This window comes from Herpailurus yagouaroundi, unplaced genomic scaffold (genome assembly GCF_014898765.1).
Source record: "Herpailurus yagouaroundi ecotype Mexico unplaced genomic scaffold, PumYag 100, whole genome shotgun sequence".
NCBI lineage: Eukaryota > Metazoa > Chordata > Mammalia > Carnivora > Felidae > Herpailurus > Herpailurus yagouaroundi.
This window is the reverse complement of record NW_024412391.1, coordinates 55974972-56001045: the sequence shown is the minus strand read 5'-3', so window position 1 is coordinate 56001045 and position 26074 is coordinate 55974972. Positions and strand designations below refer to the sequence as shown.

The 26074-nt window shown below is 35.9% G+C and overlaps 1 protein-coding gene across 10 annotated transcripts in view; it reads right to left on the bottom strand.

Annotated features, from left to right (window-relative positions):
- DGKB (diacylglycerol kinase beta) overlaps nucleotides 1–26074 on the bottom strand; it is a 750184-nt gene that overhangs the window by 30704 nt on the left and 693406 nt on the right. For all 10 annotated transcript variants that reach the window (XM_040472539.1, XM_040472542.1, XM_040472540.1 and 7 more), the window contains 2 exons: nucleotides 20685–20805; nucleotides 19672–19732 (listed from right to left, as the gene is read on the bottom strand). In XM_040472539.1, the coding sequence (XP_040328473.1) occupies nucleotides 19672–19732; nucleotides 20685–20805 (182 nt within the window). The remainder of the gene's footprint in view (nucleotides 1–19671; nucleotides 19733–20684; nucleotides 20806–26074) is intronic.

Below are 26074 nucleotides of genomic sequence, written 5' to 3'. Positions count from 1 at the left end.
AACCCCCAAAACCTATGGCTAAGAAATAACCTAATTTATCCAACTTTAATTAGCTCTATTGTTAATTTACTAGGTACCAGCTTACTTCAGCTTAATGCTTGGACTTCCAAGTTGAATAGACATTTTTTTTTTAAACATAATTAAGGTGCTTATATTCTATTGATGATAGCATATGCAGTGGCAGAATGTGATATGCATTGTGCTATGGAGATATTCTCAGGGTGCAAAGGGGACACAAAACAATGCCATTTAGATCATGGTGTAAAGACATGATACAATTAAATGCAAGTCTTAGCAATATCACTCTGGAAGCATAGATTAGAGGCTGGATGCCATACCAGGGGCAGGGAGATGAAATGGGAGGTTGATATAATAATGTGGAAAAGAAATGAAATGGATTTTAATTGTGGCAGTGGCAATGGGAATGGAGTAGGGGGCAAACTCAAGAGGTATCAAGGAGCCACATCCTATAGGACATGGATGAACATGTGGAGTATTGGAAAAGGGTAAGGTTCTAGTATGACTCCTGTGCTTTTAGCTTTGTTTGCTACATGTATGGTGATGCTTTTTAATAGGAAGAGTTGCATGTTTGGTAACGGTGGGAACTAAGAAGTTGGTGAACTCTGTGTTGAATGTGACATTCCTAAGGTGAGGTTCAGTGTCTTTTGGATGTGTAGGTCTGATGTTCAGAAGGGAGAACAGCTCTTGAGACAGACTTGGGTGTCATGAACCTATAATAATGCCATTCATCAAGAATAGATTACTGAAGGATGTGTGGCAAATACAAATATCAGATATTAGACCATGGAACTGTGGAATGCTGACATTTAAAGGTGAAGCAGGAGAATGATATCCTATGAAGGAATATGAGTACTAGTAGCCTGAGGGGTGACAGGAAAAGTACAACGAAGCACCATGACATAAACATTCCCACCAATCTTCAGTGTGGCCGATTCCTCGGCAAGGCCTTCCAATTAATCGTATCTATCTAGGCTAGTCATGGCCCAGATTATCACAATGGTTTCCATATAAGTGATGTAAACTCCTAAATTGTTATACTAATTCTAAATCTAAAAATAATTATATTTTAGAGTTTTATACACTAGGATGTTTAAGTAGTTGCTTATATGTAACTTGAGGGTTGGCAAGTATTTCCTGTAAAGCAGCTTCTGCTAGATGGTAAATATTTCAGGTTTTGTGGGCTGTGGGGTCTCTGTAACTACTCATCTCTGCCATTGTCACACTTAAGTATCCATTGGCTACATGTGAAAAAAACAGCTGTGATTGTGTTCCACGAAAACCTTATGTCTGAAAACTAAAATTGGAATTTTATATAATAATTTTAATGTTATTAAATATTATTCTTCTTTTGATTTTTACAACTATTTAAAAAAGTAAAAAAAAAAAATTAACTCTTTCACTCTACAAAAATAGGCAGTTGTCCAGATTTGGCCTAAAGGCCATAACTTTCTGACCCCTGATGTAATTACAGTCAAATATAATTACATCTAGAATTATGAGGCACAAAGTGAAAGAGATTTTAATGTAAAATTATGATTTAATGGGTCCATGCCTAGAAGATGGATAAAAGTGGACATAATTTCATATGGCATATCTTTGATATTCTGAGTGCCACAACTCAGAAATCATTCTATAAGTTCTGAATTAGAATACATATGAACTTTCCCAATTTTTGTAAAGTATCAACGATAATGTTTAGCTCAAATGTATAATCTCTTTAGTGCTTTCTACTAGGGTGGCCTTAATAATATTGTGGTTCTTAGAAAATACCTCAGCAGGTAGTATTTTCCTTAAAAATTTCTCCCTGTATCTAGTCAAAATGTTCTTTTCCTGCCTCTTTTCTTCAAGAGTTTATTATCACTGGATTTATTTAGCTACCTTAGAAATGAATGGAGTTCTGAGAGCAAAATAAATGCCATAAAATATCTGTGGGGAGAGGCTAATTTAGCAATTATCTGGGACATTAAAAGTTACCTAGCTTGGTTCTGGAATAAGATGGTGTCCTTCCAATAATGGAAACCATTTTGAATTCATGCATGTAGCTGAGACATATGACAGCAGGAATAAAGAGCATGCTAAATTTTTCAGATCCATAACTGCCAAAAAGCAAAGCAATGGAAACATAACAATTTTCTAAAATCCCTGTGCCAGCTTCTTTATGATTCCAGTCATTATTTTCTGGGATGGTAGTAATTTCCAAGTTTAATGTTAAAGTCTTTGATCTAATATCAAATTCAGATAAATTATTGTGAAAATTTACAATAAAAAGTTCAAAAAATGGGTTTAGGAGGTTTACTCACTGATGAAATTCACAGAAATTTTAAATATATATGGTAATGAGGAAGGAGAAACTTTTTCTTGAAAGTGACAGGCTCTGGCTACACTGGAAAGGAAATACTTATATGTGGATTTGAAATCTCTTTTAAGATATAAATTTGGCTCTCCTTTCCAAACTATTTTATGGTTATAAGTTGGTTACCAGGGAAGGTCAACAACATTTTAAAAAACCTTTTTATAATATTTCCATGTCTCTATAGAGAAATTATACCCACAACATTAACCTAGTAACTGGTTTTCTTTCCCCAGGGCCTCTCAAATCTTTGGTCATATGGAAAAAATGAAAAACAAAAAAACAAACAAATAAAAAATATATAAAAGTAAAAACAGAACAACACAAAAAATTCCCCTCTTTTACTACAACCAAGAATATTCATTATATTCACAACTTGTAACTATACTTTTCTTAATGAATAATATTTTGTATGTCCTTTCTTATGTGGTCTTTTTACATAGCTTAGGAGTTAAAATCATGGACTTGGGAAAAGAGGCAAGAGTTTGAGTGCCAACTTAGCCACTGGCAAAAAGATATCACATTTTGATCCAGTCTCTATTTTCTAAAGGAGAATAACAGTGCATCTACTTTCTAACAGCACTGCAAGTACCAAAGGAGGCTATGTATGTCATATTATGTGCTTAATAAACATTACCTATTATTTTAGTTTAGCCCAGGAGAAATCACATTTTGTTCTTCTCTATCCCCTCTTCTATCTGGAACAATGCTTTTGGGATTCCTTAGGTGACATTATGAGATGGCATATTACAGACATTTGCCTTCTCTCTGAAGAGACCAGAAGCACCTGATAGGATTCCAGCCACATTCCAGGCTCCGCTTCCACCCAAAGAAAATACCAGAAAAAAATCCATGTGAGAAATTTACCAATCCACAGAAAGTTTTTTTTTAAACTAAGGGAGACCAATAATCTCATACTAACAATATGTGAGAACAAATTTTTTTAATGACCCAACTCCTGGACTCAGCTATATATATACCCTTTGCTACCGGGAGGATCAGGGAACTGATCTGAGAGAGTTTCTTATCAATGTTAAAGCATTGTATAGTAATCCAACAAACATTTTGACATTCATAAAAAATTGTTGCATGGTAAAATGATAATTGACATTCCCAACAATGTGCCTAGGACATTGGTAAGAGACCATCATTTAGTTGAGTTAAACTGGAGTAGAGAGGAAGTAACCTGATTATTTTCCAGACTCTCCTATTATAACAAATTGTTCCATCATTTATTCAGTTGTTCAAGCCAGAAATCTGGATCATCTTTGGCATCTTTTCTTATCTGATTACTAATTTTATCCCTCAAATATTTTCTGTATCTCTTGACTTTTGTCTTTCTGCTTCCACCATTATAAAGCCTGACCAATTACAGAAGTTTCCCAACTGGTTATTGCCTTCCTTTCCAATCCATTTCCCATCCAGAATGATCGTATCACCATGCAAATTTGATCACATCACTCTCCTGCTTAAACTCTATTTATAGTTCCACTTGACTCTTAAGCTAAAGCTAATCATCCTTCCTGTGGGTGTCAAGGTCCTGCAGTTCTGATTCCCACTGAATCTCCTGTCTCGCCTCACACCTCCTTTCCTTCTGTTCCACATTCATCATGTCTTCTTTCAGACTCCTCCCACCTTGTGCAGTTCCCTCTGTAAAGGACACTCTTCCCTCCTTATATGTTTAGTTATGTTCCCCATCCTTTAGTGGTCAAGCCTATTTTGAGTTTCTTTGAAAGTCTTCTTAGACCTTCTTTAATGAGGTCAAATCCCTCTATTATACCCTCTCATAATGCCATAGTATCACAGCTCAAAGTACCATGAACCGTTCACTCAGAGACCTTGCATCATTACTGAAGTACTGTATTTGTGTGATTCTTTGAGTAATGTATACCCATACTGAATTCAGAAACCATGCGCTTGTTTGTTTTATTTTGTTTCCTCTCCATTGTAAAATTCTAAGGCAAAATATCAGTACCTTCATAGAGAAGGAATTAGGTAAACATTTGTTGAAGAAATGAAAAAAATAAGTTACTGACATTCTTGACTTGACTTAAATAGTTGTATTCTTTCCTTAATATTATTTTCTGATTTGAAAATCGTCTTTAATAGTATCTATTTAATGGGGCACCTGGGTGGCTCAGTGGGTTGAGCGTCTGACTTTGGCTCAGGTCATGATCTCACGGCTCATGAATTCAAACCCCGCATCGGGCTGTGTCCTGACAGCTCAGATCCTGGAGCCTACTTTGGATTCTGTGTCTCCCTCTCTGCCCCTCCCCTGCTCATACACACACACACACACACACACACACACACACACACACACACTGTCTCTCTCTCTTTCAAAATAAATGAAACATTAAAAAAAAGATAATAATATCTATCTAATTCTTCCCATGGAATTGTCATGTGTAGAAAACAATGTAATACATTAAAATTAAAAAAAAATTCTGGATCAAAGACCTAAATGTGAGACAGGAAACAGTAAAAACTCTAGAGGAGAAAGCAGGCAACAACTTCTTTGACCTCAGCCACAGCAACTACTTGCTTGACACATCTCCAAAGACAAGGGAATTAAAAGCAAAATGGAATATTGGGACCTCATCAAAACAAAAAGCTCCTGCACTACAAAGGAACCAATCAACAAAACCAAAAGGCAACCAATTGAATAGGAAAAGATATTTACAAATGATACATCAGATAAAGGGTTACTATCCAAAATCCATAAAGAACCTACCAAATTCAACACCTGAAAAACAAATAATCTGGTGAAGAAAGGGGCAGAGGACATGAATAGGCACTTTTCCAAAGAAGACATCCGGATGGCCAACAGACTCATGAAAAGATGTTCAATGTCACTCATCATAAGGGAAATACAAATCAAAACCACAATGAGATACTACCTCACACCGGTCAGAGTGACTGAAATGAACAAATCAGGAAACTACATATTCTGGCGAGGATGTGGAGAAATGGGAACCTTCTTGCACTATTGGTGGGAATGCAAACTGGTAAAGCCGCTCTGGAAAACGGTGTGGAGGTTCCTCAAAAAATTAAAAATAGAACTACCCTACTACCCAGCAACAGCACTACTAGGAATTTATCAAAGGATACAGGAGTGCTGATTCATAGGGGCACTTGTACCCCAATGTTTATAGCAGCACTTTCAACAATAGCCAAATTATGGAAAGAGCCTAAATGCCCATCAACTGATGAATGGATAAAGAAGATGTGGTTTATATATACAATGGAATACTACTTGGCAATGAGAAAGAATGAAATCATGCCATTTGCAGCAACATGTATGGAACTGGAAAGTATTATGCTGAGTGAAATAAGTCAGAGAAGGACAGATATCATATTTTCACTCATATGCAGATCTTGAGAAACTTAATAAAAGACCATGGTGGGGAGTGAAGGGGGGAAAATAGTTATAGAGAGGGAGGGAGGCAAACCATAAGAGACTCAAATACAGAGAACAAACTGAGGGTTGATAGGGGTGGGAGGGAGGGGAAAGTGGGTGATGGGCATTGAGGAGGGCACCTGTTGGGATGAGCACTGGGCGTTGTATGGAAACCAATTTGACAATAAATTTCATATTAAAAAAAAAAGATAAAATGAGCTTCAAAGTTAAAAAAAATTTTTTCCCAAATCTTCTTAAATGAAACATGTGCAACTCTGCTCTGAATATTCAAGAAAATAAAAACAAATATTATTATATTCTTCTTAGTGCATTTTTATTATGAGCTTTTTTAATTCAAATTTTTGTTTGAAATTAGTAAGCCATCCAGGGAATATCTCTATGAAACACTGGACCCAATTCTTTGTTAGTGGATAAGAAGCCTTACTACTCTTAAAACTTTCAACATTGCAGTATATTGCCTTCTGAGGTAAGACTTAGAATATTTTCTAATTTTAATACATAAAGTCAGAGGAAATGAATAGCTAGATAAGATAGGATCACAAGGCAAATGTGGGAGAAAAGTTAGGCCCTGTGATTCTATAGTTTGGATCTATCAGAAGGATGACCTTTAAGTGTTCTGGTAGAAAAGAAATCAAATCTATGTATTAATTTGATGATGCCCATCAACTAGGAGACACTAATAACTACCCATTCTAAATGAGTATCTTCATTTTGAACCAGACATAAGTATAAATAAAATAACTATGGGTCCTCTTGAAACCTAACAACAACAGTCTAAGTGCATATAGTTTGATCATTTTTAACATGTTTAACAATCCTGGATCACATCAGTAGAAATGCAAAAGGTCTTACATACTTAGTAGATGTCTCATTTAAATTTTTGATCTTTTATGTTTTTGGACATTGTGTCCAATTTGGGTAGGAGTTATTATCAAAGAATATGAATATTAGAGACACTATCAACTGAAATGAAATAAACTTGTCTAAATTTAAATGGATAACTATATTAATTTTCAACATGAAGAATACGAATGATTTAGGTTTATTTCACAGTATTTAGGTTGAATGTGTTCAAGAGAAAAAGTACAAAAAAGGTAAGTCTAATTGTAAACATAAGGTTTGGGATAACTTTTAAAATATAATATAGTAAGAAAAAATTCTTTAAAATATTTTAGTGCAAAATGCAATCAAATCTAATCAGTTTGGCATTAATTAAGCTCTAATAATGTACTTCAGTATCTCTCCTAAGTAGTGTGATCCGTTTCCCCTTCATCCAGGTCGATTTGTGCACATTATGGTGTCATCATAATTTTAAAACATACTGAGAAAATGACAGAGCTGCAAAATTAAAATAAATGATTAATGGTATTTTTTTTCATGTTTTGTACTAATAGGTATTACTGAGCCTTTAAATTAATAGAGCTGTCAAGCTCATGGGTGTTACAGATCCAGCAATGAACCAAAATGGAAATTATATATTCCACAGACACCTAAAGATGACACTTTGGAATATTTTAAAATTTAATTAGTAGGTGCAATTGTTTTGTTCCCTGTAACCACTGCAAATTAATTGGAAATTAGTCACAACCAATCCTTTTTTTTAACAATCTGAAATGAAGAGATTGGTGCTTTACACCTTAACATTCTTGTTTGGGGGCCAGAATGCACACATGCAGTAAATTGCATTGTCAATTACAAAAACAACAACTGTTGTGAAATTAGGAAAAATTATGCACAGGTAAACAAAATTAATTAATGCATAAGTAACAGGGGAACACAAAAAATAACGCCCAACTAAACATTAGCAAGCCAGTCTTTGGAAAAAAATAAAGGCTTAGAAATGCAAATTTATGCAAAAGAATTTACCATTGAAGTCTTAAGTAAAAGATACTTCTAGTTTATGTTTTATTTAACTGCATTTGGAATCTTACTACCACTCACACCTTAAAAAATATATACCTACTAGAACAGCAGTCTGCTTACTCAAATATATTTCAAGATGGCAGAACAATGTTAGTTAATTTTCTAGTCTTCCAAGTATCCATATTTAGACTCATTAAATAAAAAATGGTGGCATTTCCTTCTTTAACCTTTATCCCTCTTCTCTATTTAAATATTAGGCAAAATACAATTTCCAGGCACATCAAGAAAATATGCATTATCTACATATACCTGTTAAGCATTTTCCTACTAATATTTTATGTGTTACTCTTTTTCTTCCATCACTAAAAATACACATGTCCCCTTGTGTGCTTTGCCCAGTCCTTTCTAAAGTAAGCCATTAGAGCAGATTAAGATTCCTTAAAAATAGTGTGTCTACAAAGTCAGCAAGTGTTAAGTTACAATAGCTGCATAACTTTTAGTGAGAAAATAATATTTTATTAAATTTTCAAAACAAGAATAATTTCTAAAAAACACTGGTATATTAGATATTACTGAATGCTATTTAATCAGTTTAGGGGCATCTGAGTGGCTCAGTTGGTTAGGCATCCGACTCTGGATTTCGGCACGGGTCATGGTCTCTGGGTTTATTAGACTGAGCCCTGTGTTGGGCTCTGTGTTGGGCTCTATGCAGTATGAAGCCTGCTTGGGATTCTCTCTCTCCCTTTCCCTTTCTGCTCATGCTGTCTCTGTATCTCAAAATAAATAAATAAACGTTAAAAAAAATAAAGTTAATCAATTTAATGCAAGAATCTTGGGAGAGTCAAGAGAGGTAAACTTGCAGATAACTTTCACAGCACTATTCCATTTGGATGAGTTTTAATATAATTTCCCCTTTAGATAATTATTCAAATATTAAATGTTATGATAAAATGATGTCCTTTTCCAATATTAGTTTATCTGTAAATGATTATGGGAAAACAAACAAAAAAGTTACAGCTACATTTTCTGTAACACTATGGCCAAATCTCAAAAAGATACCAAATTTTGTCACCCTAAAATAATGTTGGTTTAACTTTTTTTCCTGTATGACTTAGATAATGGGAACACTAGATATTAAATATAACAATACTTAATATAAAGCATAAAATAACTAATACTTTCTCAGTGTTGCAAAATGTGATGTACAATAATTTTCTGCAACTCTTCAATACTCCCTTGTGATTTGTAGGTAGCTGGTTTTAGGAATAAGGAAATAGTTTCAAGAAGATTAAGTAATTCTCTAAAGTCCAGAGGTCACTGATAAAACAAAAAACAAACAAACAAACAAAAACAAAAAAAACATTGGCCTCTGGCCTCTTTACTTGTTTTCTATCCATTGGGATACATTCTTCCTAAGCAGTTTTTTCCCTCCTTCCTTATTGAAATCCCATAAAACATTGCTTTCAAAGAGTGAAAACCATTTTTAACCCTGGACTACATGGAATTTCAGCTAAAGTGCTAGAAATTTTACTATTTCAGTTGTAGATATTAGCTTGCTCAAAATAACTTTTAAAATATTAAGCTAGAATGGGTTTCAAATAAAAAGCTGATATACAAAAGTTTTAATAAAATGGTTGAGATTCTGTAATAAAAGAATGGTAAAGCTATTTGGTTTCAAGTCTGTTTTTAGTTCCCAGGTCTGAGATCAGTTAATTTAGGTAGTACGTATAAGGGGAGCCACCTACCATAAATATAAAAAAATTCTAGCTATTTCCCTCTTCTTCTACTCTTATTATAATTACTGTCATGTATGTTTATAGTTAGGCTTTAGTAACTTCTTGTCAGGAAACACAGCTTCATCCACAATTTGCCTATAGTCATATTTGTTGTATCTCTAGCAATCAAGAAAGATGTAGACACATAAACTATAGAGAAAAGCAATCCATCCACTACTATTATATTTTCTAATATGATATTATGTAAAATGCTCATTTCAATGGTATTTCCAACTAGAAAAAGATTGTCATGGTATTCAACTTTGTGAGTGGGCTGAAAGGGCCATCAAAACAATCTTTTCTTAATATAGTTTATCTTGCTTTTCAGCATAAGTGACCTACACTGAGTTTGCTGTGGTTAAGGTGCTAGAGAAAGTCCAAGTGCCAAGAAGTCCCACTGCCTCACTGTTTGTTTTACACTTGAGCTCCTTTACACAACACTATGCATTACAGAAAGCTTCAGAGACACTGTATTACCTCCTCCCTGAACTTTTTACCCTTCGGCAAACAAGCTTAATCAACTGATGACCAGTTTGGGAGTAGAAAACCAAGTTAGGGACAGACCCAGTCTTATAACTCTTTGCTTGGTGACCTTGGACACTGAACTAACCATACCTCCATAGTCTAAAAACCTCTCATACAATCACATAACTTACTTGGAATAGTCTTAATATATGTTTTCTTATAGACAGAGTAATCTAAAAACCACATCTCATGTAGTGATCCACATCATTACTGGCTTAGAGAAATACCTAAAACATTACAGTTGAGTATAAAAACTATGCCATTTTGATCCATTATTTTCACTCAAACAAGGTCTCAACTACTTATATGCAGGACACAAGAATGGAAAAATAATTCATGAGGTTTTCTCAAAATGAGTAAGATTTGAGATTCAAGGTTTAGTGAATTTCTTCGTCTTACGTAGTTGCTGTTGTTGTTGTTGTTTTAAGAACTAGAGAAATGGGGAATTATGCTGTGAAGTCTCCAAGTTGGCAGATAAGCACTTTTGGATACTAATACTTCAACCTCATGGGGATAATTCAGACAGATCTCAAAATAGCCAAACACAGTAACATTTAAGGAGAGTGGTGACATTTTCAGTTTTACTCAAGTAGGAATAAGCAAACTTCACCCTAACAACAAGTACAAATCCTACATAGAATACATAGAGCAGCTTTCTGAGGATGCTGAAAGCAAATGATAGCAGGCAGAATGGAGAAGGAAATCAGAACATAACGTGTCACTAAACCAGCGATGGGTTTCTTGTTTTCTCTTCCTCCTCTCATTTCCTAGCCAGAGATCTTGGAATAGAGGAGGAACACAAAAACCTATTCCTTAACATTGTATACAATCTCCCGTGTTTACCGTTGAGCTGTGTATGGATAGCTTTGTCCTTCAGAAGCATACTGATCCAGGCTCATCGGAATCAAATTACTGGAAACTGAGGACAAAGAAAAGATCTTGAAAGCAGCCTGAGAAAATGATGCATTACATATTGTGAAACAATGAATCAAATGACTAGATATCTCATCAGAAAACCACATTATGTAAAAGCCACTACGCGATATATGAAGGGGAATTGAGGATGAATCTTAAAATGCTTACAATTAAGTCAGAAGAGCTGGATACATATACACATAGCCGAAATACAAGACTGTGCACTGCAATGGCTTCAAGAAGGTATCAACAGAGAGCCACAGAAATACAAAGGATAAGGCAAATATTTCAAACAGATGGGGAGTTAAAAAGGCTTCATGAGGAAATTGCTGCTAAGCTTGGCTTTGAAAGAAGGAATTTTATTTTATTTTTAGTATACATGTATTTATATATCTCATTGCCTTTCAAAAAGATTTTGTAGTAAATTATAAAAATACATATATCCCAACAGGATAGGATAATTAATTCAGGCAATATGAATAAAAGGGAAAACAAAGCATATCAAAATAATAAACCATAGGTTCAATGAGAGAAATCCAACCATGGGTCCTATAGGATTGCTGGAAGAAACCACAGATTTGTTGGTTGGCTGCTTGAAGGCCAGAATAATGAGTTTATTTCTAAAACACAAAATAGCAAATTGGGATTTTAGACACAAAATTAATAGGCATGAGTAGAAAGCCCCTGGAAAGTGGTCCCTATGAAGCATGGCAGCTTTGGGAGAATTATTTAATGCCATCACAAGGATTCTAAACTTATTTTGTGTGAAACAAGGAGGCATTGAACTTTGAGATCTGGGAGTAAAATGATCATTGTTGTTCAGTAGTAATTTGTAATTTGTTCAGTAAGTTGTTCAGTAGCAACGTGATGGATGGCTTTGGCTATACTGGAAAGAAAAAAAAAAACAAAAAAATACCCCCCAAAAAAACAAACCCAAAAACAAACAAACAAAAAAACCCCATGACATATAAAAGAGAAAAATGTAAATAAGCTGAAAACTATTTCAATTCTGTTATAAATGATAGAGTTGTAACTGATTACTAATATTAGAGATACAGTAAGGGCCTGAAGAGTAACTGAGTGAGACAGCAAAGCATTATAATTATGAAAAAATGAAAAAAGGCATTAGAGCGACCTGCTCTATTTCCTACCTTGTGGCCTTGGAAAACCTGCTTAATTTATCTGGAGTATTTTCATTTGTTTGTTTGTTTTCAGTGTATGATATGGGGATTATAATAACCTTACTGACTTGTTAGGGTTTTTGTAAGGATTAAATAAGTAATAAATAGAAACAGAAACTGGTTCATGGTCAACACTCAAAAAATGTTAGGCATTGTTATAGTGGATACCTCCAAACATATCTATCTGGTACATCCAAATATCCCAAAATTCAATCAGCCTTCACCTAAATGGCACTAAATTTTACAAATTAAAAATTTTAATTTTCTATCTTAATAGTCTGAGATGAATTTGTATTTAGCAAATCATTTCAGAATAAATAATACCTTTAGGTTATGCTTATTTTTAATAATTAAGCAAACATATAAATAAAGATTTAAGAGACCACAGAACACTGCTCCTCTTTTTTAAAGACTTTGCATTTTAAAGCTGGGCTGGATATATTCTCTTTGCAAACACAAGTCAAAATTAAGATAAGCTCCAGATCACTGCATCATCTAGAGCAATCACAAAAAGATCCAGTCTTCCTAAGTGAGGGTGAAAGCAAAGGCTAGGAACGTAGCTAGTGTCTGAATCAAGGAGATACTAGTACCAGGGAAAGAAACTGGCATTCAAGTCAGAAGACAGTATCTCATAGAACGGCCTACACATTAGAAATGGGGAAGGAGGAGACAATTGCTCTTAGGTCACTAGATGACAAAGTATCTGCCCCAGGAATAACAGGGATCAAACCTAAGGCAGCAAGACAACCTGGTTTGGCAGAAATTGGCTGAGTACCAAGTCAGGGCTGACTTGTGTGTTGATGGTGTCTAACTTTGGAAGTGGACATTGGGGAAGTGGGTTCAGGGTCCTGAGAGGTAAATAAAAAAGGCAAATAGAGATCAAAAGACATGTAAGTGCTTTCTAGAAGTTGCATTTACTTCAGCTACCCCTTTGAGAAGTCTTTATATTTAATCTGTGGTCATTTCACCAGTTAGCTTATGATCTGTTCATGACTTCCTTCCCATTTGCCACCACACAGAAGAAAGTTCCAGGAACTCCCTTCATTTTAATCACAGGCAAAGCGCTCAGGATAATACCACATTACAACCTCTTTGGCATTATTTTCATAAAAGTATCATAAGTAACACCTAATACATGATGATTAATATTTCAAAGTATTACCAGAATTATTAACATAATTGATAATGCAAAGGGAAGTGGCCCAAAGAAATTTAACTGTACCATACCAAGAAGCAGAAAGAAATTAAAATTCTGAAGGTTAAGGATGTATTTTTTCTTTGATACATTAAAATTCTTTGCTTTGAGAATGTAATGAATAAAGTTAACTCAAAATAACTTTTACATGTATTTATATATGAAAAATATGTGAATGAATTGCTAGCCAACCTACATTATGTTCAGTGAAAGAAGATTTAGTAGAAAGCATTTTTTAAAAAATGTTATACTACCTCAAGAAGTATTTAAGAAATTCACAAACTCAAAATGCACTTGGCATTGGCAGCATAATTATGTATAAGGCACAGTGCTATGCTCTGTGGGTATAAAGATGATAAAAATCATGGTGCATGACCTCAATAAGCTTATGTCTATCAAGGAACTAGACAGACAAGCTGATAATTTTGATGTAATATCATTAGTGCTTGGATAAAGCTATGAAGCACTGAGGCCGCGCTTTCCAACTAGCTGGGGTCAGGGATGGGGTGCAAGAAATGGCAATGCTCAACAAAGGCTTCATGGAGGAGGGGCAGCATGAAATGACTCTCAAGCTGAATTGTGTAACTCAACTAAAGAAGAAGAAAAAATTATTTGGACACAAGGGAAGCACATGAAGAGATTAAAAAGAAGTAAGGTAAATGATACTGGTGAAATAGGAAGCCTGATTCCAATTATATTTCATCAGAAAGAAAGTAATTACATGATTTTAAGCAGAAGAGTATCATGGTGAGATTAGTATTTTAGAGAGATCATTCTGGTAGAAAGTTACAGGATGGGTTAAAATGGGGGACAAAATGGAGATGGGGAAAGACTGATGTGGTTAGTGCCAGGCGTGAAAGAGAAATGAAGTGGGCCAAATCTAGGACAAGAGTAGTAGGGATGGAAAAAAGAAAAAGATCCCAGAAATATGTCATATTGGTAGGTGGACATGGTATTTGAATTTGGGGGTATGGAGAGAAATCTAGGAGTGCATTCATGGTTCTAGCTTGGGAAACAGTAGGTACATAATGGTTTCACTAACTCAATATGGTAAAAGGAGGAGTATGTGTTTTGGAATGTAAGAAGTCAGTATTTGTTTGTGGGGAGAAAATGAAGGGAGACAGATGATGAGTCCATTTTAGCTATATTGAATTTGTGGCTTGGTATGACTCCTAACTTAACAGAACTTTAGCGGGCACTCATCACTTGTTATGAATGGATACAAAATGAAATCTGACCTCATCTATGATCCCCCATATCTTACTATGCTCTCTCCTCCTCCCCAAGCTATTCTGTTTGTTCTCTCCACAATAGGAACATACTGACAACACAAACAGTATGTTTGATGTGCTCAGGGAGAAGGACTGGGGAGGAAGAAGACAAAAGGGGGAAAATAGGCTCTGGGGTCCTGCCTAAAGAAAGGCTCTTCTGGAACTATTTCAATACAAAGTGTTCTGAAACTAACTGTCTCTTCAGTTTGATAGGCTTGTGAACATGGCCGATTGTTATATGGCTAGAATCCATACTCTGTTAGTGACTATTATAAAACTGTGAACTGAGGAGTATTTGACACATTTCTAATGACTACTTTATAGTGAGATATTTTAAAAGGTCATAAATGTAATTATTAAGTATATAGTGGAAAAGCTTTAGTTTTAAGCTTTCTTAGTTTTGCTTTTCCTGATACTTTAATTCTGGACTGGTGAAATTTCTAAGCAAATATTATATTATTTTTTTTAATTCTCTTCTTATTGTGGTAAAATGTAGGTAACAGAAAATTTCACATTTTCACCATTTTTAAAGTATACAGTTTGATGGCATTATGTACTTTCCCTTTGCTGTAGAACCACCACCACCGCTTATCCGCAGACCTTGTATTACTTTGATTTTTAAAAAAAAATATATCATTAAAATCAGAATCAAGACCCATTTATCACCTGCCTTTCCATTTTATATATTCCACTTAGAGAAAACCAGACTTCTGCTGTGCTCTATATATCTAGAGCAAATCCTTCATAAATTAAATATCAGCTCAATCATCAAAGAGTTTTTACATTCTATCAATTTTTATGTTCTGTATGAAAAACATTTTGTTATTCAATTGAAACAAAGAAGACTCTTTAGTTAAACCATACCAATGCTATGAAGACTATTTAAATAGTCTCTTCATTTAAAGTGAAATTTAAAGTTCAGAACTCCATGTGGTTCTAGAAAAAGTAGAATATGCCAGAATATGAAATGACAAAAATGAGCCATAGTCTAGTACAGCTCTTGGCCCACTAAAGAATGGAATATTCTAAAAGAATAAGAGATTTGGGGTGCCTGGGTTAAGCATCCGACTTGGGCTCAGGTCATTATCTTGGGGTCCGTGAGTTCGAGCCCTGTGTCCAACTCTGCTGACAGCTCAGAGCCTGGAGCCTGCTTCAGATTCTGTGTCTTCCTCTCTCTCTGCCCCTCCCCTGCTCATGCTCTGTCTCAGTAATACATAAACACTAAAAAAAATCTAAAAAAAAATTAAAGAACAAGAGAGTTTAAAGGAGAGAAAATTAGGGGCACCTGGATGGCTCAGTCGGTTAAGCATCCAACTCGGTTTTGGTTCAGGTCATGAGCTCAAAGTTCGTGAGTTCAACACTCAGATGGGACTCTGTGCTGACAGTGCAGAGCCTCCTTGGAATTCTCTCTCTCTCTCTCTCTCTCTCTTTCTCTCTCTCTCTCTCTCTCTCTCTCTCTCCCTCTTTCTGCCCCTCCCCCACTCATGCGGTCTCTGTGTCTCTCAAAATAAATAAATAAACTTTGAAAAAAAATAAAGGAGAGAAAATTAAATATAAGTTATATAAAATTATTATTAATTTAACAATTGTAAAGATCATGATAATTAATAGGCAAAATAAATATCCAGTTAGTAATTGAAATATAAGTTAACAAAAGTATCTTGTGAAGTGCTCGTGCTATGTAAAATAAGCTAAAATTATTCTGAAACACTATTTAGATTTTCATAGACATAGACTTTTTATTTATTTAATTAATTTTTAAATATTTTTTTAACGTTTATTTATTTTTGAGACAGAGAGAGACAGAGTATGAAAGGGGAGGGTCAGAGAGAGAGAGGGAGACACAGAATCTGAAACAGGCTCCAGGCTCTGAGCCATCAGCCCAGAGCCTGACACGGGGCTTGAACTCATGAACCGCGAGATCATGACCTGAGCCGAAGTCGGACACTTAACCGACTGAGCCACCCAGATGCCCCAGACATAGACTTTTTATTTTATTTATTTGTTTTTAAATTTTTTTTTCAACGTTTATTTATTTTGGGGACAGAGAGAGACAGAGCATGAACGGGGGAGGAGCAGAGAGAGAGGGAGACACAGAATCGGAACAGGCTCCAGGCTCTGAGCCATCAGCCCAGAGCCTGATGCGGGGCTCGAACTCACGGACCGCGAGATCGTGACCTGGCTGAAGTCGGACGCTTAACCGACTGAGCCACCCAGGCGCCCCAAGACTTTTTAAAGTAAGTGATTTACCTCATGCTCTGGAGGGGGAGTCACAAGGGTGGTGTAGGGCCTTTTTGGATTGAGATCCATGATGGGAAATAACCATGGAGAGTGAGGACAGTGGAGCCAGACCACTCACTGGTTTTAATTACTATTCTACCACTTAAAAAAAATGTTCATTTATTTTGAGGGAGGGCATGTGAGTAGTGGAGAGGGGCAGAGAGAGAGAGAGAGAGAGAGAGAGAGAGAGAGAGGGAGAGAGAATCTCATGCAGGCTGTATGCTCAGCAGGAGCCTGGGGCTCATGAATTATGAGATCGTGACCTGAGCCAAAATCAAGAGTCGGACACTTAATCCCACTGAACCACCCAGGTGCCGCTCTACTCTAACACTTTTTACCTGTGTGGAATCAAGCAAACAATTTGACCTTTGCTTCAGTTACTTTATCTATAAAATGAAACTAATTATAGGGCTTTTGTGAAAATTAAATGTACAGGTCAGTACAGGTCAAATGTCTCAAACTGTACATGGCATAAATTAAGAGCTTAGTAAATGTTAGATATTATTATTATGACTATTAACTCTTTTGGATTTTAGGCATGGAGTAAGGAGTAAACATCCCTTCTCCCTGAAAAGAATCCAAAAATTACAGAGTCCTTGTGGAAGGCATTTGGTGTTTCACTGTTTTTCATCTATTATCTTGTGAAGCAAGCTGATGAAAACTGGCCTTCCATTAAAGACAAGAAGACTGTTACTACCAGCACCACTATCATCCCACATCACGACCACTGTCACCGCTACCACCACAACTACCATCACCAGCATCGGTGGTAGCATGTCCACCAGTTCATCCCGACCACCATCACCAGCCATACATCACCAGCACCTTAGCACATCACTGCCACCATCACTTGTGGCAACACCTTTAACATCTCTGTGAGTATAAATGCCACCTTAGAAGTGTGGGGAGAGTGAAGAATACCAGACAAGATGCAAGTGCATACATGCTGGTAAAGGGAGAACAGGAAGTCTTTTAAGGATATTTGGAACCAAGTACAAAGAGAGCAGAAAGTATAGGAAGTAGCCAATCTACAGAGATTTTTAAACAGGCTTTTTTTTTTACATTATTTTTAGAGAATAAACTGATGCACAAACTTGGGGTTCAAAGTGGCTAAAAAGAATATATCAGGAATAAACAAAAGATCATATTTATCTGCTGTACACAAAGAGTAAAGATAATAAGTTTAGAGTAAAACCACTGGAAAGGTAAAATTAACACTTCCATTTTACATGCTAAGCTGGACTGTTTGGAATCTGTAGCTAAATGTGTTTAAACTAGTGGTTAAGAGAAGGGGCCTTAATCAAAGAGCCTGGGTTTGAGTTCTACTATGTATTTGACCTTGAGTAAGTTATTCAACTTTCCAAAGCCTCCATTTTTTCCATCTGAAAAATGATGATATCCATTATTTAATGTTTATGTGAATATTTAATACATACTAGTACAATGCTGTGTATTAATTATATCTCAATTTAAAATATACTTAAATATAACACCAGCACTTAGCACAATGCTACACTAATCTAAGATTAAGACCTCCTCTGCCACTCCCAACTGGTTACCCCCCCCCCCCCAGTCTTAACTACACAGTAAATACATCATCAATCACATGTAAGAGGTAACCTGGATTCATGGCTTTCTCTTAGCCCCCAGGGAACTCATTAGCAAATTCTTCTTGTTCCACCTCTTGAATGTTGCTTAAATCCATCTACTTCCCTGTCACTATCCATGCCTGAGCCCAGACTACTCTGATAGACTCTCTCCCAGCTGCTACTCAGTCCAATCCAATCTCCACCCAGTGGCCAAGGTGACCTTTTAACATGTAAATCAGATGATGCTTAAAGCCTTCAAAAGCTTCCAAATGGACACAGAATCAAATGCTAACTCTTTGCTATCATTTTTTCTACATGGTCTGTCTCCTGTTCATCTTCTATACTTTATCTCTTTCTGTTCTCCCCCTATCTCTACAAACTAGTTTCGGTCATCAAAACCCTCCTTACTGTTTGTCTAACATATTGAATTTTTATTTCTTCTTTCAAAAAAGGCCTCCTATGTCGACTAATCTAAAGTAGTATCCTCCATATTGTACCCTGTTCCTCCTTATCATTTCACCATACTTGTTTTCATAACTCTTGTAATCTGAAGTTACGTTTGTGATTAATCTGTTTATATTTAACATTTAGTGTCTTATCCAAAGAGTTCCTTGAAGATAATTATATTATTGATCCTGTTGTATTATTGATCATGATATATATCACTGATCGTGTTTCTATTCTTAGTACCAAGGGCATTGCCTAACATATTTTTGAAATATAATAAAATATTCACTATAAAAAATGTAAACTGAAATTTTGTGGGAGGTCTAAATGTCTAACTTAAATAATATCTCATTATGGAGAAAACAACAACAGAGAGAGTGTTCTACAGAGAGGATGCCCTCAAATCCCCAAATGGAGGTAAAAAAATAACAAAACAGATGGGTTAAATTTCAGGGAGATTTATGTCTGAAGGCCCTACAAATAACTTTCTCACGTGGTGCTCTGAAATAAGTACAATAAAAATTAAGAAAAATTTTATCAATTTTCTTTAGTTCCAGAGTTTAAAATATAATCAATCTATGGTATCTAAAGGTTGTACTTACACTAATACAAACATTCAAAAGTCAAACCACTGCCAAGGGCATATAATCCCACAAACCTGAATGCAATAGTCCTGACACATCAATAATAAATAGAAAAAGGTACTTGGTAATAGATCCAAAGCTTAAATATTGTGATTTTTCAGTTATAGGATTATGTGATTAGTTAGTTATAGAAGTGCATGACATCTGAAAAGCAAGTATGAAGTGATATAGCATTTCAACTACTCGGTACTCACCGTGCATGGGGTCTGCATCCATGGTTCCCCATCGATCTGCATTGGCAGAGACTTGCTAGTCCTGGAGGAAAATATTTCATTTTAAGTATAACAATGAAATATTTTATATAATAGACTATACGTAAGATATAAGATGATAAGACCAGAAAATGCAAATATGGCAATAGCTGGCTCTAAATTTAACTCTTCTGAAGGAGACTTTAAGTCTTGACTATTAATGAATACCCTGAAAAGGTACCTTGGTAACAAGAATATGAAGAACTTCCTGGTAAATGTGATGATATAAAACAAATTATGGATACTAACAGAAAAATGTAGGGTTTATGGTTAATGATACAGTCAGAATTCCTATAGCTGAAAATAAAGCCTCCTTGTTTTCATGAAAACCTACAGCTCAGACCTGAAGGAAAGGTATTTGATGTCTCAGATTTTCCAATATCAACATTTTTATACAAATAACACCAATTATACCTGTGCTATGACCCATGGTTTCACCTTAGGGTCAAAAATACTTTTTTTTTTTTTCCCTAAAGGTAAAGTTCTGGAAAAATGCTTCTTAAAAGGTTTAAATTTAATAAATATATAAGATCTTACTTTACAATAATTGATTATTTAATTTTGTAGAAATGATGGTGTACTTTAGTTCATGAAGGAATTTAAGTTAATGGTGCTTCACTAGTGTTTCCATTGGGTATTATGCCTGGTAGATACTTCCATGCCTCTGCAAACTAAACTGTATGGGAATCATGTTAGTGGAGATGAAATTTGTACGTTAGAATTGTATCCGTGGTCTGAACACGAGGGTATCAAATTCCAATAAACCTGATAAGTAACAGTTAACCAAAACTTGGTAAAATCTGCCAATTTCCATCATTTTCAAATATATCAGTGTTAATTATTGATAATTTGAGGCACAAATAAGACAAATGTTGTTATCAGAGTCCTGCATACTTTTAATTAACTTTTATTTATATCATCTCAACCCCCTGTCTCAATTACAGAGAAACAGCTACCTGATGACCACAGAGGAGCACTGAGCCAGCCGCCGCCCAGCACTTTTCAGTCCCGTGTATATTTGTCCCATCTCCATGGCTCCTTCCAAGCCAACTACCTCTAGCAGCTGATCACTCAGATCTGAAAGAAAACAGAAGCCTTGTAAGTTACAGTGTAGATCCATATGTGCACAATTTAATGCCCTTAGATATTATGAAGATGAAAAATGAAAGCTACTTGACAAAGAAAGCTTGTCTTGGATTCTGAAAGTAATGAAAAGATGGCCTACGTCTAAAGCTCTCAGTTTAACTAAACCCCAAGATGCTGTGGGAAAAGATCTGCTGTCAGCTTGGTCTAAAACAAAATGGGAAGAATGAATTTGGAGCCAAATAATGCCAAAGAATATACCAGTAGTTTTTAACATCAACAAACTTAATGTTATTCCACATGTATATATGGAACGTTTATACATTTGGCAGCAAATATACATTTCAACACTATAAATAAAGTATGAGGATATGCTGTCAAACATGATTTTGTTATATTACTCGAACAAAAGACCCTAGAGATCGTGGAATTTGAGTCTTTCATTTAGAGATAAGAAGATTGAGTCTCTGAATCATTGAGTGACTTGTCCTTAGTGATGGGTGACTTTGTGCAGAAGTTCAAGAAACAATATTAATTTCTTGAAATGTTTTTTTCTGACGATATGCTGCTAAAATACTATTTGGACACCACTAGATAATTAGCACAGTGCAATTATTATTATGATTTTTAACAGAGGACAGTAGAAAGAAGCTAATAGTAATAGCTCTTGCTTGTTGAGTGTTTACTAAGTGCCTGTCGCTGGACTCCTTTGGTTCCCCTTAAAACAAACTGTGGGTAAATATGATTATTCCCATTCACAGACAGAGAAGCTGAACACTAGAGAAGTTAACTAATTTATTCATATTAACACACCTAGGAAGTGACAGAGCCAAAATCTGAACCCAACTACTTTGATGCATAAGCACCGTGCACTTGATAAATCAACCATATAAAACAGAGAGTCTTAAAAATTATAGAAATGCTTCTTACATAGGGAAAGAGGTTGGACTGTATAAGCTTCAAGGTCCCTTTCCAATCTGAAGACTTTGGCTCAGCCAGAGGCAGAGGGTGCCCTCACATCAGGAGAATCCCACGAAGCCCAGCCCTGACACACAGCCCCTACACAGCGTACTTATTGAGCTCAGAGTGCCTGGATCCCTGAGAGGGAGGCAAGATTCCAGGTGCATATATATGGTCCTTTTATATTTTAACATTCTCATGCTTCTTTCAAATGTGAATAGTTTAATATTACTTTAGTAGCAGAACAAGCTGGAGATTGGAGCACAGAGTGGGAGGGCAGGATGATTTTACAAGATAATAACGTAAAAGCTGGTCATAACTGAGGTTGGACGTGCAGAAAAACAAGTGTATTCTGTACGAACTCCATTTTGCATGGGAAACCCTCTTCCCGCACTACGGATCCACTGTAGCACAGAGTTCATAAAAGTAGATAATACATTTTAGTGTAGTTCAAGGGTATGGCAACTAAACACTCTGAAATCTCAAAATTTGTTAGGCTCATGATCATTGGCAAATATAAACCCTTAAAACAGAAAGTGTGACCAAGCCACTGGATTTTTCTTTAAATGAACTGATCAAAAAAACCCAATTATTTTTTTTAAACTTTAAGCTATAGCTGCAGCTGAGATTTCACCAAGTCAACACAACATTCCAGCTACAAAATCAAATGTTAAGAAGTCATAGATTCATTCACCTTGCTGTTCTAAACCCTATTTAGACTTATTTCTCATGAAACTTATTCTGTGTTTCTAGTTTAAATTTATGTTGCCAAGAACAGATGGACAAGGAATGGAAACATATTCTTTCAGCTGTAGCCCGCACTAAAATGTACTTGGCTCTATAGCCTGGGTGTTAATATACGCATTTCTTAGATATATGTCAACCAGAAAACTACACTGTGGCAAGCACTAAAACCCCAGATGTGTGTCTGGTGATATTTATAAAACAACAACAACAACAACAACATTGAAGTTCATATGAAGTATTATGTATTTTGCAACTGTCTGATTTCTAAATAAGGGAAATTTTGTGCTAATCTTGCAATGATCTGGTTGATGGGAACTATTCTACAAGAAATAAAACACTTTCTCATGACAGTTAATCTGTGAGCCCTAACTTTTCCATGAATCACAGGGATTGTCTAACCCACACCATATTGCTGCTGTCTACCACCCTCCTTCTGATTTTTTTTTTTAAATTTGTCTTTGTTTTTCCTCCTTGAAAAAATACCCTGAAAATCAATTCTACCATTAATAATCAGTAATGAAGATATTTCTTACAGATTTAGAAGACAGGCTCTCAGATTTTCATGTTCTTCATAACACAAAGAACTGCATAGAAATTGTGGAATATTTCCTAACTCCAGTAAAAGGAAACTGATACCATTTATTTCAGGTTAATACCAATAACGTTCAGGAAAAAAAAAAAAAAGCTCTAAATTTGTGCTGAACAAATTTGCTTCTATTACACTTCCACATTTTGTAAATACAGTAGTCTGCAATGTCTGTGCAAAATTGAGGCTTCTTACTTATTGTCTTTGGGGGTTGGATCTTGACTGATTTCAGACAAAGATAGTTTCTATCTATGCCATTTTGAATTTTGTTTCTATATGTAGTATCATCTAAAAACATCAAAGACTTCATCACTTCACAATCTAGCTAAAATTAGTTTACATGAAGGTCCCGCTGGGATGTCACAACCAACCAAATAAACCTACTGAATTGGTTTGCTACCTGGCTATTGATTTCATACATAAAAGTTGAAGTAGCGAACTACAGCCCATGGACCAAGTCTCGCCTGCTGCTTGTTTTTGTGTGGGTTGCTAATTAAGAATGGTTTTTATCCATTAACAAAGTGAAAACATTTAAAAAGAATAATATACTGTGACATCTGAAGATCATATGAAATCAACATTTTAGTGTTCATAATTTAGCTCTTTTTGTCTTTTTTTTTTTTTTTTTTTTTTTTTTGAGAGGGGTGGAGAGACAGGGAGCAGACAGACTCTCAAGCAGGCTCCACCCTCAGTGTGGGTCCCAACGTGGAGCTCAATCCCATGACCCTGGGAACATGACCTGAGATGAAATCAAGAGTCAGATGCTCAACCGACTGAGCCACTCAGGCATCCCCATAATTTAGCTTTGATTGTAGCGCAGCTACATTGTTTCTTTTAGGGTTTGTTTGTTTGTTTGTTTGTTTTTGTCTGTGTCTGCTTTCACACTGCAATGGCAGAGTATTTGCAACAGAGACCATACAGCCTGAAAAGCCTGAAACATATACTATCTGAACCTTTAGAGAAAAGTGTCAACCTCTAGTCAAGAGAAACATATAATTAATTAGGCCATTGAGATTTTCACTTCAGTACTGCCACTATAAATGCTAAATGGCATCACAGTGACCTGAATGAAAGGCCGAACATCCTTCCTTCCTCAGTGTATGTGTCCCTGAGTAAAATCATGGAGTCTCAACCATGGAGTCTCACCACCTTTTTGTACTGTGAGGATTCTCATAATCAATTTGTTATTGCATCGTGAAATACCAAAGTTTCCAAATAACTTTGTTACAAAAAAACGAGAGGCTTAATGTTCAACAATATGCGCAGTCATTGCATTCTGGTTGGACTTTTGAGCGTGAGAAAAAAAAAAAAGGGAGATGATACACAGGTAGGCATGAATCACAACCAGACCTGTAGATCCAGAAGAGCTAGCTCCACCTGTGAGCATCACCCACTGAGTACTGAGACCTCCTGACATCCTGGTATTTGGAAGTATGTGTTGATCCTGAGGAAGATACTGCTTTCACTCAGTGGGAAAAACTGCATTTCTAAAGAGTTAAATGTCTTTCCAAACGGCTCTATGGGGGTAACAGAGTTAAGAGAATCTGCCATATTTGATTTTTTTCATATTTAAAACAGAAAGTCCAGAAGAGGTGCGTCAGAGGGAAGGAACTTGATGAAACAACCAAAAACTGAGTCATATTAGAGCGACATTCTTTTTTTTTTAATTAATTTATTTTGAGAGAGAGAGAGAGCACACAGGAGAGGCAGAGACAGAGGGAGAGAGATAATCCCAAGCAAGCTGCACACTGTCAGCGCAGAGTCTGACACAGGGCTCAAACCCACGAACCACTGGCATCATGACCTGAGCCAAAATCAAGAGTAAGACACTTAACCAATTGAGCCACCCAGGCACCCCTGGAGCAACGTTCTTAACACAGGGTCAGGTGACTCTTTAACAGTATTTCAATATAAGTGGTGTCCTTCATTATCCTATATATTTTTATGAATTTTAAAACATGCTCTGAAGATATTCAGTAGATTTCACCAGACTGTAACAGAAATATGACAAGAAACACTACTTTAGAGTTTAATTTGCCGTGGACTTTGTAAATGTTTTTCTGAATACTTTTAGTGCAGGGCCATTTTGTTACACAGGCAATCAGGGGGTAAAGTATACCCCCAAGAGTCAGGGATAAAGTACAGATTTGAGAACACAGGAGCAGCACAGCTAATAAGTGGGTAATATTTATTCACAGCTCAGTCTCTTCATTTTTGACAGTTATGCCCTGATAATATGTCTCATTATGTAATTGTTTCAAAATGCCATATGTGAGGGAAAAGAAAAGGACACATTACAAACACAGACTGAATGTGGGTTGCAGCATTTTACATCTCGTAGAATATAATGTGTACTGAAGTGAGGGGAAGGAGGGGCAAGGCAGGGCATGCTTCTTTGTGACTGGTGTCCAGCAACATGCTGTGACATGGGGGGAGGCCATATCCTGGGCTATACTCACTGACTCAGCAGGGACATTTTGTATTCACCATAAATTGCTAATTATATCAACGTCTATTATGTCTTTATTTGGCCATGATGTGTCCAGGATATCTATGGAGTTGTACCTTTGAGGGTGGGCAGATTGTATGCCTTCTAGTGATGTTTCATTTATCTAGCAATTATTGGAAACATGCCTGGAGATCCAAAATAAACTTGTAAAAAGCCAAGGTATGTATGAAATTCATCCACGTAGGTGAATCTTTGAGGATTTTTCCTTCACATGTGCATCTATTGTCCATTGATTCTTTATTTAGATGGCTCCTCACACGCACCAATGGCCATTTTCCCTTACCTCCTAAATTAGAAAATGCAAATAAAAGAAGGTGATTGGAGAGAACTAAAGCCACTGTTTATTCATATGGACTTTGTTTCACAGCCCAAGTATGTAAACATTAAAGAAGACTTTGGGGTGTCTGGGTGGCTCAGTTGGTTAAGCGTCCAACTTCGGCTCAGGTCACGATCTCACGGTC